This window comes from Geotrypetes seraphini, chromosome 6 (genome assembly GCF_902459505.1).
Source record: "Geotrypetes seraphini chromosome 6, aGeoSer1.1, whole genome shotgun sequence".
Lineage (NCBI taxonomy): Eukaryota > Metazoa > Chordata > Amphibia > Gymnophiona > Dermophiidae > Geotrypetes > Geotrypetes seraphini.
Window position 1 is genome coordinate 205,892,884 of NC_047089.1, and position 19,504 is coordinate 205,912,387.

Genomic DNA, 19,504 nt, shown 5'->3' on the forward strand with positions numbered 1-19,504 from the left:
CACCTACTAGCACTACATGAATGATATAATGAAAATGATAAAGACCTAATTGGTTCCTCCATTTTATGCAACTGAGATTCTTCCATGAGGGGCGATTCGGAAACTGTGGGGAGCTTGCAGTCCTGCCAGAAGATTATACCTACAGGACTGTAAGCTCATTAGGGTTTCTCTTTGAAAATGAAGATGCTAACTGTGCCACAGCTACATAGTAAACAAATAAACAAAACAAAGGAAAACTTGTTGTATATGAATAAAAAGAGAAGACTTTCAACCAAAGAGGTGCTCAGAACCTTGAAAAAAGGTGGTGAAAACATTAACGGGGGAAAAACCCCTATAAGTGTTTCAATGCTCTATCATGGCATCATCTCCGTTGGTAGAAAGAATTTCTGTGATAAACTTGTGAAGTAGACTTAACTGGTGTCCAAAATGTATATGAATATAAGCAAAAATAACTTAAACGTTTTCATTAAATAAACTGAAACTTAACTTGCACGGGTGGTTAGGAGCGGTCTCACTCCAGCAGGCTCTAACGCGTTTCGACGTTGGCTTCCTCAGAGAGCCTTCAAAAGCTGGAACAGAGTGAAACTTCTTCCTTCCTCGTCACCCATAGTTACATCACTTCCAGTTAGTGTTTTCACCACCTTTGTTCAATGTCCTGAGCACCTCTTTGGTTGAAAGTCTTCTCTTTTTATTCATATACAACAAGTTCTCCTTTGTTTTGTTTATTTGTTTGGTTCATACCTTTGGGAGACCACGTTCTTTATAATTTGACCCATTATTTTTGATTGGACAGCTACATAGTACCCATGGTCTTTGCAGAGTCCAAGGCTGAAACCATCTGCAGGAATTTCCAAATGCTCTTTCCTATCCTCATCCCAGACCCGCCTCTTTAAACCATGAGTACTTTTAACAGCAGACGGGGAAGCCATTTTCATCAGCCCTTATTCCATGGGGAAAAACTTTGAAAATTGCCTTCTACCACATTATGAAAAGCTGTCTTGCTGCCAGAAATTTGAACCACCCCACCCTGAACATTTGAAGCTTTTTCTTGGAGATGATGCACCTTATCAAATGAAACGTAAACATAAAACATTGGACATTAAGGATTAGATTCAGTAAATGGCACCCAAATCTGAGTGCTGAAAAAAAATCAGTGTGGAGTGCTACAAGTCGTACACTCTTTATAGAACAGCACTTTGAGCCGATTTCCATGCTACATTTTGGGAGTGAGGATTTATACCAACTGACATTTGGTGTAAATCCATGCTGCGCCCTCCCTCGCAGGTAAAAAAATTGGCAGGAAGGATGCCCCCCTGAATCCCCCAGTACCTTTGTCTGAAGAAAGCAGGAGGAAGGCTTGGTTCCGCCAGCTCTAAGGCCTGCCGATCCAAAATGGTGGGCCTTCTCCCTCCTTGGTGCATCCCCCCAAAGAATAGGGGTCTTTAGGCGCATGAGCCAATCATGGTCTTAGGTTCCTTCCTCTGTATTCCGGGATACTGGGGAGGATGTCAGGGGATCAACTGGTATTACAGAATATATCCACCCCATGTAAAACAGTTGATAGTAAGAAACGTATTTTCCAGATGATAAGCATATAAATTCCTTATATGTAAACAATTTTTAATTAACTTCCAAATGTTATGATGACAAATAAACTTGTATTATCAATCTCTAATGTCCATTTTCACCGTGTGTTTTAATACATATTGTTCTTATTCCCTCTTTGAGTGGTTGAAACTTGTGATGGGCATATCATAACTCTACAGACGTTAATCTTTGGAACCTCTTATGATATGTACGTATTCAAGTTCCTGCCTTGTATCTAATATAATAAAACGCTAGACGCGCATGCGCACTCAGACCTGCGTGATCTGAAATCCCTGAGATGTATGTCCGTGGCTTTGCAGGAGTGCGCATGCGCGAGTCCCCAGCCTTACTGCTTCCCAGCCGCATTGCTTTCCAGCCGCCAGCGTTGGACTCCCTGCTCTCCAGATCGCGGTGTACAGACGGTAGGGCACTGGGAGCTAGGGAGAAAGCAAGGGCTCAGTTCATCTACGTCGTCGTCTTCGCCCCTCCCCCCAATAGGAACTGGAGGGGCAGAGAGAAAGGGGTCTGCTTTGGGGGAGGGGTGTGCTGGGAGGTAGATAGCTTTGCTTGGGGGGGAGACAAAATGGGGGGCCACAGAAAGACAGTCAGGGAGGAATTGGAGGGGTAGAGGGAAAGGGGTCTGCTTTGGGGGGGAGGGGTGTGCTGGGAGGCAGACAGCTTTGCTTGGGAGGGGAGACAGAAGGGGGGCCACGGAGACACTGTCAGGGAGGAATTGGAGGGGTAGAGGGAAAGGGGGCTGCTTCGGGGGGAGGGATGTGCTGGGAGGCAGATCGTTTTGCTTATTGGGGGAAGACAGAAGGGGGCCCACGGAGAGACAGTTAGGGAGGAACTGGAGGGGGAGAGGGAAAGGGGGCTGCTCTCTAGCACCCGTTAATGTAACGGGCTTAAAGACTAGTGTCTTTATAATCATTTATGCCCACCACCACCTACCAATTAATACTTTTGATTAATATTTTCATTTATGTTATTATTTGTGCAATTTATCAATTAATAATATTACCCATAAACACAGTTCCTAAAAACCCTATAAATTATGTTGCAACGTTTGGAAGTTAATTAAAAATTGTTTACATATAAGGGATTTTTATGCTTATCAGGGGGATCATCCGGTGGCAGGAGGGCATGGGCATCCTTCCTACCTTTGTTTTGGGGAAGGAGAAGAGGAGTGGAGGGGATGGTTTGGGAGGGGGTGGGTCACCTGCCATAGGGGAGCATCCGTTGGCAGGAGGGAGTAGGCATCCCCCTGCCAATTTTTTCTCACAACAGGATGCTATGTTAGAGCAACAGTCGCTCTGCTAGTTTAAATGGCATTTCAATATTAATGAGTTTATTTGCATGGATCGGAGAATAAGTGATTGTGCAGAAAACCACGCGGTGAGCCATTTTCTGCATCAGGTTGGCAATTGCAATCGTCACTAAACCAGTCAAAACTGGTTTAGCGATGATCATTAGATGATTGCTGACTTTAGTGCATCTGGGCCTAAATCAATAGAATTGTATGAATACAATCGTCAAATAACACATGGAGGGTACCTCATCATACCTGGGTTTAGAAATTCAACTAGGGCTTTTTCACTGGTTTTGCTTCAATCAAGTTCTATTCAGTTTATGAGATTTTATGTAGGTTGAGAAAGGAGAGAAAATTAAAATAAGGCTGATTCTACTCACCATATCCTTGCTTAGAATCAAATATAATTCCAGAAATTTGGGTAGGTGAAGCACAGATTCTTTTACCTGGAGAATACAAGCCCGGGACATTGCTTAATTTTAAACTTTAGACTTATGATTTCCAATCTCAGACAATCTTTTACAAAAAAGGGTTCAAAACTCAACCTCTCAGATGGACTACTCTTAGCCTTCAACCTCTCCTTACAAGCTGGTGCACCTTTTTTGGCTACATCTGGAAGAGTTAATTCAGGGGTGTGGCATCCCACAAACACCTTGAGACAAAAGCTGCTGTTTCTGAAGGGACATTTCAAGTACATTACATTACATTAGTGATTTCTATTCCGCTTGTGCCTTGCGGTTCTAAGTGGATTACAAATTAGAAGTCTGGACATTTCCAGGAGCGTTACAATACTAAGAATCATGTATATAGCAAGTTACAATTGACAGTCTGGACATTTCCAGGAGAATTACAAAGTAAGGAGTATGTATACAAATTACAATACAAAGAGTCATGTGTATAGCAAGTTACATTGAAAGTCTGGACATTTCCAGGAGAATTAGAAAGCAAAGAGTAAGTATTTAATAGGTTGCTGTGGTGAATAATAATAATACATTCGGGATACAGTAGTGAGTTATACTATGTTGAAGGAGTTGTTGTGGTGGAGGAGTTGGTATTCATGAGAGTATATTCTAATGCTATAGTGAGGTTAAGATGATGGGAAGTATTTTTTGAAAAGATGAGTTTTGATTTCTTTTCAGAATACTTTAATGTCTGTTGATTTGCTCAGTAGATTGGAGATGGTAGGGTCAATCTTTGCTGCCTGTGTCGCCAAAAGGCTGTCGTATAGTTTTTGCGTCTGGTACCATTGAGAGGTGGGTATATGAATAGGCTCTGAGTTCTCCTTATTCTGTGAGACAGGTTACGGTATAGACAGTTGTTTAAGTAGTTGGGTGCAGTTCCATGGGTTACTTTATATAGTAGACAGTAGAATTTGAATTGGGTTCTTGCTTTTATCGGTAGCCAGTGTGAGTCTAGGTATGCATTGGTGATGTGGTCATATTTGCCGAGGGAGTAGATGAGTCTGAGGGCTGTATTCTGAACGGTCTGTAGTTGTTTTATCATGTAGTTTGGACATGGTAAGTAGAGGCTGTTGCAGTAATCAACAATACTTAGTACAAGGGATTGTACTAAGATCTTGTATTGATCTTTGTTGAAAGATGGGCATGGCGTGTCAATTAATTGCTGCTGCAAACACTAACACATTTAGGGTCATAGACCAACAATGTACAAAAGGTTTTCCATACCAATAAGACTTATTAAACCAGTCTTACATTCAGGAATATCCTCCTTCCGAATGCACCAAAGGGTTCTCTACTGCTATTGATCATCGTAGCAGCCATCGAGAATTCAATGCTAATGCATTACAAGGAGCTCATTAGTATTATAATGAGCACTATGTGTAATGCACAGCAGGGAAATGTGTTGTTTCCCTAGCAGACTTTTACACCAAGGTCTGATCTGTCATAGCCTTACTTTCCTAGCAGTGCCTGAACGCTGATTGGCTCAGGCACTGACTGGAAAGTAAGGCTTGCCAACTCAGACCCTACCTGCCAATTAAAAAAGACCCCAGATCTCTCCCTCCCTCCCTCCTTTCCTTCTTCTGATCCCACCCACACACCCAGCCAATCCCAGCCCCCCTCCCATGACACTCCTGATGCCGGGATTCTCCCTACTGCAGAGCCCCCCTCCAAGAAACTCTGGTGGCCTAGTGGCCGGGACCCCCCAACTTACAAGAGTCCTCTCATAAGGGCCAGGACCCCCCTGACACCAGGGCTCCCATATCTCATATTTAGAAGAAGATCAGCAGGAGAGTTGCTTACTCCCTCCTGCCGGCAGGCCTGCCAGCAGGAGGGAGTGGGCATCCCTCTTGCTAATCTTCTTCTGAATAAGAGGTATGGAGGTCATGGTGTCAGGGTGGGGGGCCCGGCCTGTATGGAGGGAGGGCTCTTGTGAGCTGGGGGTGTTGTGACCACTAGACTACTAGGGTTTCTTGGAGGGGAGCTTGGCAAGAGGGGGAATCCTGGCATTGTGGGAGTTGCAGGAGGGTGATGGGGAGGGGGGGTGATTGGTCTTTTTTTTAAATAGGCGTAGTTAGTGTATGTGTGTTGTGTACTTGCACAACACTGCCCATTAAAAAATACAGGTGATTAGCGATTTCCTTGCTGACTCTGAAGCAGGAGCCGGCAGAGGAAGAAGCCCCAGCCAGCTGTAGCCATCGCTCTCCTCTCTGTCGGCTAATTATACCATATAATTTGCATGTTATTGTGCTGAGCTTTGCTAGTAAAAAAAAAATTGCTCCCATCGCTATATTTTTTACCATGGTGCCGAAGCTTTGTGTAATCTGCCCATAGTTATCAATGTGAGCTAACACTAGGCTGTATTATTTCACCACTAACTTGTACTATTTTATGCAATGAGACCTACCTCCACGTTTATCAAGCTGTGCTAAAGGTTTTTAGCCCAGGCCGGCGAGGTATGTGTTTCGACGCTCATAGCAATTTTATGAGTGCAGCTTGATAAAAGGGGCCCCTAGTTACTAATAACTAAGGTTAACAATAAAATAGCTTGTCTTCACAGTAGCCCACGTTGATCATTACATCTATTAAATAATATTTTTGCCAGGTTGAATTTCTTTGAAATTTTTATTTTGGAAAAATAAGTCTCTGCTTCCCAGAGAATGTGATTTTAACGAAGCACTGTTAAATAGGAATTTAGAATGGCTAACAATTCCCAACAACTAGAGGTTGCATGGGGACAGGGACAATGGGAACCATCTGTGGGGATGGTGAGAGGACGAAAGCCATTTGATTGGAATGTGGTGGGGCCAGAAAACAATTGCCTGGAGATAGGAATGGAGTGGAGATGGGGACCAGATTATGTCACCGTGCATCCTGATGGAAAGTCATGCTTACCCTTTTAGGCTGGATAAAGACCATGGACCTTTGCATTTTATTTTGCTCATCATATGGGTCAAAGTTATGTAATTCCGAAATATCTTCTTTTGGAAACTTGGTCTTTATCTCATAGATCAAGTGTTGGAATGTACTGGAAGATTCCAGGGGCTTTATGATATAGCTGGTATTCTCTAGCTGTAGCAAACCCCTGCAGTTTCCACAGAAACACAAAAGAATATAATGCTATAAAATGACTGCAAGACCCATTTATTCTGCCCACTTTCCCTTTCTATCTTTGGAAGAAATTACTGTATGTGCTTACCTGTCTGTTTTAATATTATGATTGTATTTTGTAAACCGTCTAGGAATAGGTGGGTAAGAATTTGTTTAAATAAATAAATATTACCACATATTTCACTTGATCTCTGGGTTTACCCTTTCTCCCGCTAGCTAAGGATCTTCAGCACTTATCCCAGGGCTTAAAGAATTATCTCCAGGGGTAGCAGAACACCTTTTATGATTAGGAGGCCACACCAACCTCCACATCTGTCTTCCAACCACCAAAGGTTTAGTTGCTGATGCTATTCGAGACATAAAATTGACTGGGTCATGCTTTCAGTGGCCTATCCCATTCTATGGCCTACGAGTCTCCCTTTCTGTCCCTATTTCTTCCATGAGAGGCTGTTCCATGCAACGACTGCACTTTCTGTTCTGTTACTCTTGAGCCTATCCACATTCAGTTTCTTATCATGATCCAGGACAGTTATAGAATAATGCTTGAGTATACCTGAATAATTTGTAATCCATATAGAATTGTAGGATATCCGGAATATAAATTATTTTAAAAAATAAAAATAAAATTATTTGGGATATTACACATACAAAAGAATCTAAACCTACCATTCATTGCAAAGCATCAATACCTAGAAATGCTCAGCTCAAATAGTTCCCAAAAGAAATGAGTCTTTTCAACTTTTATACTGTTCTCCCAAGGGAGTTCACAATGGTTTACATGAATTTATTCAGGTACTCAAGCATTTTTCCTCATCTGTCCCGGCAGGCTCACAATCTATCAAATGGGTCACAAGGAGCAGTGTGGGTTTGAGCCCACAACCTCAGGGTGCTGAGGCTATAGCTTTAACCACCGTACCACACATTCCTAGGAAAGAGATGCATTCAACAGTTATCTCCTGCAATTCCTTTTTAGTAGGATTTATAACTTGAAGAGCTTTTGAAGAAACTGTTGAAGAAGTAAATAGTATTCAGGAGCTTAAAACTACACTCTCTTCCCTTGAGAATGCTCCTAGAAGCAGCTAGGACTCTAATTCCACATTTTCAGAAAATAAAGTTCATATAGCTGACACAATTCCCCCAATATTCAGTTAGCATAGGTCAGTGTTATTTTAAATGCTAACTGTCACTGGCTAAATTAGCTCCCAGTATTCAGTGCTGGGCCATGTCCAGGAACTGGCACTGAATATTGGGGGCTAATTTCAGGTGGGACTCTCATAACTTTTTTTTAAGAGCCCCCAATGCCCCCTCTTTCCTCACGCATCCCTGTGGCAAGAAACCCGCCCCCCTAATGGCTGGTCTCCCTCCCCAAATGTCCAGGTAGGCCTCCCTGAGACCTACCTATATCCTTGGTGGTCCAGAGGGATCAATGGGGACAGGAGCGCAGCCCCTTGCTCCTGCCCCTTGAAGGCAACTGTCTAAAATGTCTGCCAGAACCTCTCGCAGCATCTCGTGGTACTTCATTTAGAGCCATGAACTGTCATGAGATGTTGTGGTAGCCATTTTGGATAGAAGCCACAAGGGGCTTGCTAGGGATAGAGGTGGGCCCAAGGGGTGCTTACGTGGATGGCTGAGGGAATAGGGGGGGCTTTGGGGAAGGGGTTCTTGCCACAGGCTAGGGAAGGGGAAAAAGGGAGTGAAAGAGGGGACATTGTTGGAGGTACTGAAAGGGTTTGGGGGCTCTAAAAAAAAAAAAAATTATGCAGGTGCTGGCTTGATATTTAGTGTCGGCACCCACATAGTTAAGTGACCTAATTTAGGACAGCTTTGACGCTTTCCTGCATTAGACTGCTTAGCTATGCAGGTACTGGCAGTGAACATTACTAGCACCCAAATAACTTCAGTCTCCTCACTAGTGCCACCTCCAGACCTGCCTATTGGCAGGTCAGTTGGCCATTCAGTGGGGATATTCAGTTGCACTTAAACTGCTTTGAATATCGACCCTAATGTATATACTATATATAATTTTTTGTTATACAGCCAATTCTAAACTGAAGGAATAAAGCTGTACCTCTGCTGTAAAAGGAGCCAGCCAGAAGAGAGATTACCTTAGTCCAGAGCAAGTTCTAAGTGTCACAAAAGAATCTGGGATATCAGCAATAACACCTTGATAAAAGCAATTAGTCTAGAAAAATCAAGAAAGACAAAGTGGTGGTTACATGTCTGAGTGCAAAACTAGGTCTTACTCCTATGTTCTCTTCCTTTTTTTTGACTCAATATAATTTTACCAAAACTAGATCACCTACCCACCTCCATCCCACTACCCTCTGGCTCCTCTCTGCAGGTTGAGTTCTCGAGCAAGGTTTTGGGCATCATCATTGATTCCACATTGTCCTTCAATGACCACCTCCAATCCTTGGTAAAAAAATGCTTTATCAGCCTTCACATGCTGAGGAAAGTTAGATCCTGCTTCCATCAAAAACATTTTACCCTCCTTATCCAATCCATCATCCTCTCCAGATTGTACTATTGCAACTCTATCTACTTAAGCCTAACTAAGAAAAACCTCCACAGACTCCAACGGATTCAGAATGCCGTGGCCAAGCTCATCTTCGCTAAAAGTAAATTTGACCATGTCTCCCCGCTCCTGGCCAAGCTCCACTGGCTTCCGATAATCGCCAGGGTCCACTATAAATGCGCCTGTTTAACTTTCAAAATCCTATATGGTATCCTCCCTCCCTTTATCCCTCTTTCTTGGAATTCCTCAAACCCTAATACCACCAGATCCTCCTACAAATTAAAACTATCATTCCCCTCGCTAAAAGGCATTTCCCACACAGGAAAGCTAGGGACCTCCCTCCACTTCAAAATCACTGAGCTCTGGAACAACCTTACCTCCCCTCTTCGGAACTTGAGCTCTCTCCAAGTTTTCCGCAAACATCTGAAAACTTGGCTTTTCTCAAAAAATGTAAGTCTCTCTCCAACTTAGGAATCAAGGAAACTCTTATATCTTGGCATCCCAAGTCCTCTAAATTTTCTTCACACTTCTACCTCTAACCCTCTGTTGTAGTTCCTTCCTATTTCTCCTACTGTAAACCGCGTCGAGCTCTACGAACGTGGAGATGATGCAGTATACAAACCTAAGGATTAGATTAGATTATCTCTATCATTTAAAAGTAAAGGTTGTGAATCCTTTATTATAGCCACATAACCATTCTGTTTCCTCGTTCATGATGCCTTCGCATTTCATATGTATAAGACTTGCTCACAAAATTTCCGATGCCAAACAGCACTGTGGCATTAAGTTTAGATTAAATTTAGAAGACTGGATGAATCTACAAGAGGGAGCTTTTAAAACCTGTAAAGGCCACACAAAGAATCAGAATTGAGGAAAGTGGATTATTAATGGTTTTAATAACTGCTAGAATTATCTAAAATATACTGTAAGCTTTGCTTTTCTAATATTGTACTCCAGGAGATGGGAGGTATAGAACACTTTTTTGTCATACAGGCTTTAAAAAAAAAAAAATTTAGCTCATATATTTTTTTTAAATATTAACTCATGATGAGATACTTTTAGGTACAGTGGGGATTTGAGGGCCCCTTTGACTAAACTGCATTAAGCAGCTAGTGCGGGTTTTACTATGCATGTCAATACACATATGCAATAATGGCTACTGTGAGTTAAAACTAGTCAGTGCAGTCAAGGACTTGAACTAGCTTCTTAGTGGGATAGAGGCGGGACATGGCCATAGACAGGGCATGGCTGCTAGTGACAGCTAGTATGTAGATTGGTGCTACTCACCCGTCAATAGTACCAGCTGCAATTAATAGCCTCCAAGAAGTAATGTAAGTACAGCTGTCCTACCGGCAGTCCAGTAATGCCATCATAATTCTCCACCACATGTATCACCTTGCCCCAAACCCCTTGATCAAAGTCTCTCCCCAATATGATCCACCCCTACATGGCCAATCTCCTCACCCACATGGCCACCCCAATCTTATCCCCTCTGCATAATCCCTTTGAGCAGAACCCTCCACGTGATCAACTCCCCGAGATATGATCCACCCACAGCAGACCTCCTCCATACCCCAATTCCTCCTCTCAAAATCTCCCTCATAGTACAGTGGTCTGGGATGGGAGTGATCTCCCTCTGCTCCCACCCTGCCAGTGCCCCCGGTTCAAAATGGTATATATGACCACCTAGTGATAATCTCAAGGTCAAACAGCCATACAAGAGGGGGGGATCTGCTCTGGGGGAGGGGGGTTCCTTTGTGGAAGGGATTGGCTTGCATCACCATGGTGGATCTTTTGTTTTTCATCTTTGGACTGTTACATGCTTTGCCAAATGGTACAGGTATTCCTGCGTTTTATGCCAATGCATATAATTTGGTGGCTGTAGTAATTTCAGGGCAGATGCTAAGCATTTACTGCAGTGCACAGACTTTGCATTTACCACACTTTAGTGAAGAGTCTTATGATCCTTACTGGGTCATATGCTTCTTTTAGATGTCTATATCTGGCGTAGTAAAATAAGGATTTAAATATTTATACATAAAAACATAAGAATTGCCATATTGATGAATTTTGTCACTGTATCAACTTCTAATCCTATGTTCTTTCTCTAGCCAATGATTGGTAAGTGGAGCTTCAATATATTTATTTATACCACAACTCACATGTTCACCCATTCTAACTTTAACACTTCGTTAGGTCTGCCCAATGTAATACAAACCACATGGATGGACTATGCAATAAATAACACAACTGGTATTACAATTATAATGACCATAAAAATTGTAATACCAATTTTTAGTATTAGGAATTAATATCTTATCTGTTTCTAATACATGTGGACAATATAGGCATTGGCCACATTTAAACTGGCCCCTCAGTTGCTGAATTTGATGCCGACTATCTGTATCTCGCTTATTAGATAAAATTTCACCTACATTCCTACCTCTCATATATTCAAATTTGAACATGGGGGTAAAGGTTTCTCCTCCTGATGAAGCCTTTATCGGCAAAACCCAGATCTGAGTTGAGGGGAGTTGTGATTAGTAGAATATTAGTATTTGATTACTATGGTGAATATTTCAGAGGATGAAGAATTTGTCTGGCAAGTGGATTTGCAAACAGTTGAATATAAAAACGTCTATGACCACCTATCAGATAAGTGATATTGTCATATTTATTGCACTGGTGGCAGCGGCACAGGAATAAAAGAGTTGCGATGATGGTTCCTGAATCCTCTTGCCTTGTGATGTGAGAATTTTAAGGTGCTGAGCACTCTTTTTACCATATGGTGGAAGATATTTATTTGACATTTAAGCTTGTACATTGAAGATAACTAGTAGTCCTGATTAAGTAAGAAGTTATTAAATTAATGGGACTTATAAAGAATTTATTCCATAATAGTAAAATTGAAACAATCTAAGCACCATGGTGCCAATTCCAAATTTCCTAATTCTCTTTATTAATATGGGATGCTCCATGCTATCAAACACCACAGAAAAATTTAGAAAGGCAACTACTATAGAAGCCTTACTTTTTTTCTCCATCATCTGGGCATTAATAGCTGGGAGCAGCAGAGACTCTGATGTAACCTGCAAACTGAAACTTGTCAAAAATAACATTATTTTCCACCAGCTTTGTAGCAGTTGGAGGACAGCCTGATCAATCATCTTGCAGAGGTACAACAAACCATCAGTCAAAATTGGAGAAATGGTACCTCAATGCGAGGAAGATAAAATCTCAAATTCTCAAACTCATCATACGTATGAACTCTGAAGTCAGAAGATAAAAATATCCTAAAAGAAAGAAAACCAAAGATCCCCACCAGAAAAAAAAATTAAATACTACATTATGGAGTAAAATAAGTCTTACCATCAGCTTAATCACTTTAGAAAGATTTTCTGTTAGTATGTAATCGAGGCTGAAACAGGCCAGTCCCCCTCCCCGGTGTCTATGTGCTAATCCAGGGGTCTCCAAATTTTTCAAGAAAAGGGCCACATAGGATATTTGAAATCACCGAAAAGAATGGTTGAGGAGTTCTCATCAGAGTTTGCTGAACAAGAGGCGACTTCCCTTTGGAGTTTGTTGAGTGAGGGAAGGGTTCCCTCTTCAGGTGTGGTGTGTTTGTTGCCAAGGTGGTGGAGCCTGGGATCCCTACTTGCATTACTGCCATGACCAAAAACAAAAGTGAAACTTCCTCTGTCAGATGGATTAAGCTGAGGTCAGGAAATCTGTGAAGGGACAGAAAAATTAGGGCTCCTTTTATCAAGCTACATTAGAGGTTTATGGCATGAGCCAGCGCAGTCATATGCTCCAACGCTCATAGAATTCTTATGAGCGTCAGAGCACTTACCTTGCCAGCCCAGGTTAAAAACTTCTAGCGCTACTTGATAAAAGTGTGTTGGGGGGGGGGTGGAGGGAGTAGTTGGTGGGTAACACTTTGGGGACTTCTGAGTTAACCCTTTCACCCCTAACTAATTGCTTTAGTTCTATGACTGTGCTAGCCAAAGTCTACTGGCAATTAAAACAAATATAATGGTCAGCGATTTTTCCTTTTTCTGATTTATACCATCTTGAACAAGTGATACTTATGTCTGAAATTTTAGAATCATTATGAAAGTGTTTTTCAGCATATTATTTTCTCTTTTAATCTTATTCCTATAATTCTTTCTTCTTTCTCACTCTAATATGCTAATTGCTATTTTTTTTTTACACATTTTACAATAGCAAATATACAGTTTTCATTAGACTAGCCTCTTATGTCTAACTTTTAATTTTAGAAAAACAGGAGATGATTACTTCCCAAAACTTGGAAAATGAAAAACAAACATTGAAGGAAGACTGTGGTGCTCAATGTCTTTTATTGATATATCGTGACTCGACACGGTTGTGTTTTGGCCCCATATGGGCTTGCCTCAGGAGTCTGTTAGCAGAATGGTAATAAAAGGCTCCAGCCGGTGTGCCAATTCAAAAAAGAAAAGCTTGGAGGAAATTGCGCATTTTGATACGGGGCCAAGCTCTGATAAAGAGCACCTCTTCAGCTGAACATGCTACCTTCATCCTTTACATGTATCATTATGATGCCTGCATGGAGTTCAGATGAAGCTCAGCTCTTCAGCTGTTCATACTGTACCTGTATTTTACATGTATCAATTTTGACCATAATCTAATCTTCAGCTGTTTGTGCTGTTTCCATGTTTTCATTGAAAGGGGCAGTTTATAAGACCTAGGGCTCCTTTTACTAAGGTGCGCAAGCGTTTTTAGCGTTCGCAGGAAATTACTGCGCGCTACGCTTCTAGAACTAATGCCAGCTCAATGCTGGCGTTAAGGTCTAGTGCACACGGCAATCTAGCACGCGCTATTCTAGCGCACCTTAGTAAAAGGAGCCCCTAGTACCAAATTCAATTAAATCAGTATGAAGCTTGCTAGGGGCTCTCATAGAGGTCAGCATTCATAACTGAGAGAGGAGTAACTAAGCCGGAAGGTGATTTTGGAAGACAATTATCTCCTCAGAAATAAAATAGAAGCTAGAACTTAAGAGGAGATTTGTGAATTATGATGCGAGATAAATTGCCCAGAATAATTTGGCCAGTATTCTGTTGTACAATTTTTTTTACACTGCTATACAAATAACCAGTTCCTCAATATATCTATTACAATGGAGTTGACTAAGCACTTAACTGTTTCTCCAGGTGAATAATATACTCCTTCCCCTCTATATTGATGGTATATGTTATGTTATCATCCATCTAGAAGGAGGCCATAAGAAAAAGAACACACCAGTAATTTACAAAAAGACAGTTTCATTAAGCAAAATGATGTCATTCTACTTTTATACTTGAACATTACTGCTGATGAGCATCATACGTTTGAGATATATTTAGACACATTTTTCCCCAGAGGTGTATAGGGTTCCTCTTCTGGGTTTCTATTTGTGAAGCTATGACACAACGGAGAGATTTACCATATTTTTGCTTCCGTTTTCATCTGAAGTTTCCCCACTTCCTTACTACTAAGCCCAACATGGAACATGTAGAGATTGTATTGAATAAACCTGGAACAACGTTTGCAAAGACCTGGGAAATCTGTTCCCTGTGTGTGTTAGGCGAGGGTGAAAATTCCTGAGGCCTGAACTCGGTGACACTTCTGCTGGGGGGGGGGGGTTTGGAGGAGAGGCAAGATGGAAAAGAGCCCTGTGTCAAAGTGGGAGGCACTCTGCGATTAGAACACTAAGGGCTCCTTTTACAAAAGGTGCGCTAGCGGTTTTAGTGTGCGCGCTAGCTGCTACCGCCTCCTTTTAAGCAGGTGGTAATTTTTCGGCTAGTGCGTGCTAATCGTGTGCGTGCGCTAAAAACGCTAGCGCACCTTTGTAAAAGGAGCCCTAAATTACACCAAGGATACATATTCATGCCCTTTCTGCTCTGTAAACCAAAATGGAATTGAGTAACATGAAAATAAAAATAATGGGTTCCATATTCAACCTGCATAAACCTAAATGTTGGTGCCTCAGTTTATATGCTTATTACAATACGTAATATACCACCATTCATTGCTATGTCTCAACAATTTACAATCACTAATATGTACAGTACATTCGCAGCATCAGATGTTTAAACCATAGTGCTGACTAAAGCTATGAGTGGTGACCATGCCACCTGGTTAGATTTAGGGTAAAGCCACAGTAGGAGCATCAATGTAGACATTTAGAATGGAGGAGGAGAGTAATGCAGTGCTTCTTTCTCTGTGTAGGTAAAATCTTTCTAAGGGGGCTGATGTAATAAGCAGGGCATTAGAAGAGTGTGTTGAGCTTTCTAACGCATGTACTGAAAAAACTTCTACTTACACTAACGGCATGCAAATTGTGGCATTAAAAAATGAGCAGTGACTGGAAGAGCCAACACACACTGCCATGGTGTACGGCACTGGGCGTTTTGTCTCATGTCTGCCAGCATGTGGGCAAAGATTGTCTCATTTCCTGTCAGTATGTAAGCCAAACAAAAAAGCCCAATCAAAAATCTCTGGTGGCCCAATGGGCCATGAACTCATCAATTCCACTTCTACTCCAACACTGCAAAGACTCCCTAGACTTTTTGACCCCCATCTGCATTCAGCAAAGATTCTCTAGTGGCTCCAGACCCCCAAACACCACCAGAGCTTTCTGGTCCGGAGCATCCGTGGTCTGGGCACCCCTGGACCAGTCAACTGGCAAACAGAAGACCTGTACCAGACAACCTTGGTGCTGTGGGACCCTCCAGGAATAATAATACGTACCTTGTCCAGTCCTAAGTGGAAATAAATATTCTATGTTATAGGAGAAGTTAAAAGCTGCAGCCAAATGTAGCACCTTTTTAAATCATATCGACCATGATATTCTTTAGTGTTGCTTTTACTATAGATTTTTTTGTACTATTACGACACTGGGAGTAAGTTTAGAGCAGGGGGGTCTCAAAGTTTCTCCTTGAGGGCCACATTCCAGATGGGTTTTCAGGATTTCCCCAATGAATATGCATTAAAAGCAGTGCATGCACATAGATCTCATGATTATTCACTGGGGAAATTCTGAAAACAAGACTGGATTGCGGCCCTCAAGGAGGGACTTTGAGATCCTTGGTTTAGAATGAAAAAAAAAAAATCAAAAATAAACCACCCTGCTAAAGGATAGCGCATCCTTTTACGGTATATAAGAGTGAGGAAGTTTTTATTTGGAGTTTGCTCACACTGTTTGGGATACAACAACATTTGTACCTGTTCTTCGCTGTAGTTTGTTTCTAATTTCTGGGGAGTTACGATCTCAAAGGAAATCTCTGCAGATTTTGGTTTGAAAACTAGAGAGGAAGAACAACTTGAAATTAGTAATACATTGACTTTGGGCAATTAAAGCTACACAATGTATTGTTCACAGATTGCATTTGCCAGGTGGTACAGAATGCTGCAGCTAGATTGATAACTACAACATCAAGATATCAGCATATTACTCCATCTCTCCGACAATTGCATTGGCTGCCAGTTGCTTTCAGAATTCAATACAAAGCAATTATGAAACGTCACCAATTTTGATATGGTACGATCCCTGAATTTTTTTAAAGGTTTGATGTCTGAGTATCAACCATTAAGATCATTGCGCTCTGAAAGTTCAGCATTGCAGAAAATGAAGGCTAACTCTAAATATGTGGCAATGGATGCCATGACTTTTACATGTGCAGGGGTTAAGTTGTGGAATAGCCTGGTTGGTCAAATCCAAAAATGTAGAGACGAGCTCATTTAGGAAAATGCTGATTTAGGAAAATGCAATTATTTGTAGATGCATTTCTTTGAGAAATTGATTTTCTGTAAGGATTGAATGTTTGTTTTGTTCGAACCTTGTTCTGAATTTTATAATATTGTATGTATGTAACTATTTGTAAACCATTTTGGAATAAAACGGTATATAAATTTTAAAGATAAATAAATATATTCACAGCATATGAAATTGCCCCTCCCCTCCCTCTGGCAATAACCCCCTCCTTTACAAAGCTACACTAGCTTTCTTAGTGGTGGCCACCACGGTAACAGCTCAGACGCTGAAAGGAATTCTATGAGTGTCAGAGTTGTTACCGTAGTGGCCGGTGCTAAAAACGCTAGTGTGGCTTTGTAAAGGAGGGGGGTAAGGGAGGTAAATTATTATAAATTCAAAAAGAAAACTGGTATGGCTTCCAGAGGTGGACTGACCATTGGGATAATAGGGCTATGCCCAAAGACCCACAACTCATTATTAGCTTCCATCTAATTTAATTATTTTTGATAGATAGTTAGGGGCCATGGCTCTTAGTGCCTGGGGGCCCAGATCACTGTCAATTTGCCTTGTTTAAAGGCAGAATATAAATTATAAACTATAAATCTGTCCCTGAAATCTTTTCCATGGCAATAGACAGCAGTGTCCTAGTCACTTCAGATGGTTATTTGATGAAGTGAGGTGGAAGGATACAAGGATCAGTTATTTTTTTGGCTTTTGGGGAACCTCATGATAACTGGAGTTAAAAAGTTACAAGGAACACTTGCTAATATCGTTGTTTCATAATCAATATGGTTATGTCCCTTAAGTACTTTTGTGCCTTAATGATACTGGGTTGATGAGGTCAGAGAACGTGAGTGTTATATTTCAGATATTTAGCAGTGAAAGGTGTCATTCTGACGTCCCTCTTTTTTCTTTCCTAGGAAGGAGAGGGGGACACAGACAGGCCTCTAAGAATTGAGAATTTTCCTCAGGATCCTGAAGTGAAGCAACCAAAAGGAAATCAAGGGTGAAAGGGAAATTAATCCCATACTTCTGCAGTTTACCATAGAGTGTTTACAAAGAGATGTAGAGTGTCTGTTTGCAGTCTGAGCGAGTTCTCTCACACATGTAAAAATTCTACAGAGCTGCAATATAATGGGGAAAGCAGCAGAAATTCATCTGCAGTGTCTTCAAGAGAAGAATTCAAGTTTTATGCTGAAGATGAAACATTGCATCAGGTTGTTCAGGTACCTAGTTGGGACCTCCCCCTCCCCCACCACCACCACCAAAGAGTCCCTCTCCAAATAGGACTACAAGGGAGTGGTTGGTGAAGAAACCCTTGGTGTGGACAAAATCCCATCTCAATAAAGATTTAATTGTTCAGATTTGTATTTATCCTGTTCACCTTGGCACTGACTGCATCATTGTCTCACCTTTGGAATTTTGGAATCTGTTTTTTCACACTCTTTGCCCCCTTCCCCCCACTTTGATTTAATATAATTTTTTAAAGATACTATTGTAACCTAGGTCTAATGGGTATTTGCTATCATTGCTTCCTTTTTAATATTGCATTTCAAACATTTAAAACAAACTGGAGAAAATATTTCTTCACACAATGTGTACTTAAACTCTGGAATTCGTTGCCAGAGAATGTGGTGAAATCACTTAGCTTAGTGGGGTTTAAAAAAAGGTTTGGCTAATTTCCTAAAAGAGAAATTCATAGACCATTATTGAGTGGGGACATCCACTGCTTATTCCTAGGATAAGCAGCATAAAATCTGTTTTAGTACTTGGGATCTAGTTAGGTACTTGAGACCTGGGTGGGCCATTGTTGGAAACAGGATACTAGGCTTGATGGACCTTCGGTCTGTCTCAGTATGGCAATTCTTATAATATTGTAAACCACTTTGAACTCTTCTGATGGGGTGCACTAAATATAAATTTGTTTGTGAAATAATTCATCTGCATGAAGTACCCCAATTAACTGTTTAATTTTGGAGCAACCTCATACAGAATGATTGTGTGTTTTTTGACTTACTGAGAAGTGCCAGCAGGTTTTCTATAAGCCTAAGACAGTCTCCCCCACCCCAGGCCATGTGTCTGATCAAAGGATAAGCTATAACAATTCCATATACTAGGAAACTTGTATAAAAACTTGAACACACCAACTACCGGTAAATGATTTTTTTAAAAAAAATATATATATTTATGAGGGACCAAATAAATGAAGATGGAATGGAATGTTTCATTCTTCAGGTTAGTCTTCTCCTCCCCCTCCCCCTCCCCATCTCCCACACAAACATTTCCATCTCTTGGCTTGCCCCAAACACTGTGATGCCACGTTGGACCTCTAGGACTGAGTGAGTTTGATAAATAAGACTCCTGTACCCACCTGCAATGGAGATCAGGTAGATGCTAAGAATAATGTGAATTAGCATGACTGGACACCCCTGTGTCTCCTTTTTAACACTTTCGTTCTGTCAGTTCCGGGGGTCGAACATCTCTGCTCTTCATTAAAACACTAAAATCACAAGGTGATGAAAAAGGATGAGGTAAAAACAGATAAGCTAAGTAGTGGGCCTTTCATGCCCAACACTTAGAGAAAATACAAGTATCCTCATGCTAGTAGGATCACTGACCTATGCCATTTTAAGACTTCAGAATCTGTAAAGAGACTATCATTCAAACAAAGAACTAAAAACTATCTTCACATCCTGTTATTCATCTCCCTGTGTATCAGCATTTCATCAGCTGGATCTCACTGTGTTTGTAAC

At 41.2% G+C, this 19,504-nt stretch overlaps 1 protein-coding gene across 7 annotated transcripts in view; it reads right to left on the bottom strand.

Moving 5' to 3' along the window:
• Positions 1–19,251, bottom strand: part of LOC117363119 (disintegrin and metalloproteinase domain-containing protein 9-like) — a 141,814-nt gene extending 122,563 nt beyond the window's left edge. For all 7 annotated transcript variants that reach the window (XM_033950434.1, XM_033950433.1, XM_033950431.1 and 4 more), the window contains exons 1-7: positions 19,123–19,251; positions 16,223–16,302; positions 14,159–14,226; positions 12,195–12,273; positions 8,571–8,647; positions 6,250–6,439; positions 3,277–3,342 (exon numbers count right to left, since the gene is read on the bottom strand). In XM_033950434.1, coding sequence (XP_033806325.1) covers positions 3,277–3,342; positions 6,250–6,439; positions 8,571–8,647; positions 12,195–12,273; positions 14,159–14,226; positions 16,223–16,302; positions 19,123–19,168 — 606 coding nt within the window. In that variant the 5' untranslated portion in view covers positions 19,169–19,251. The remainder of the gene's footprint in view (positions 1–3,276; positions 3,343–6,249; positions 6,440–8,570; positions 8,648–12,194; positions 12,274–14,158; positions 14,227–16,222; positions 16,303–19,122) is intronic.
• Positions 19,252–19,504: the final 253 nt, after the last annotated feature.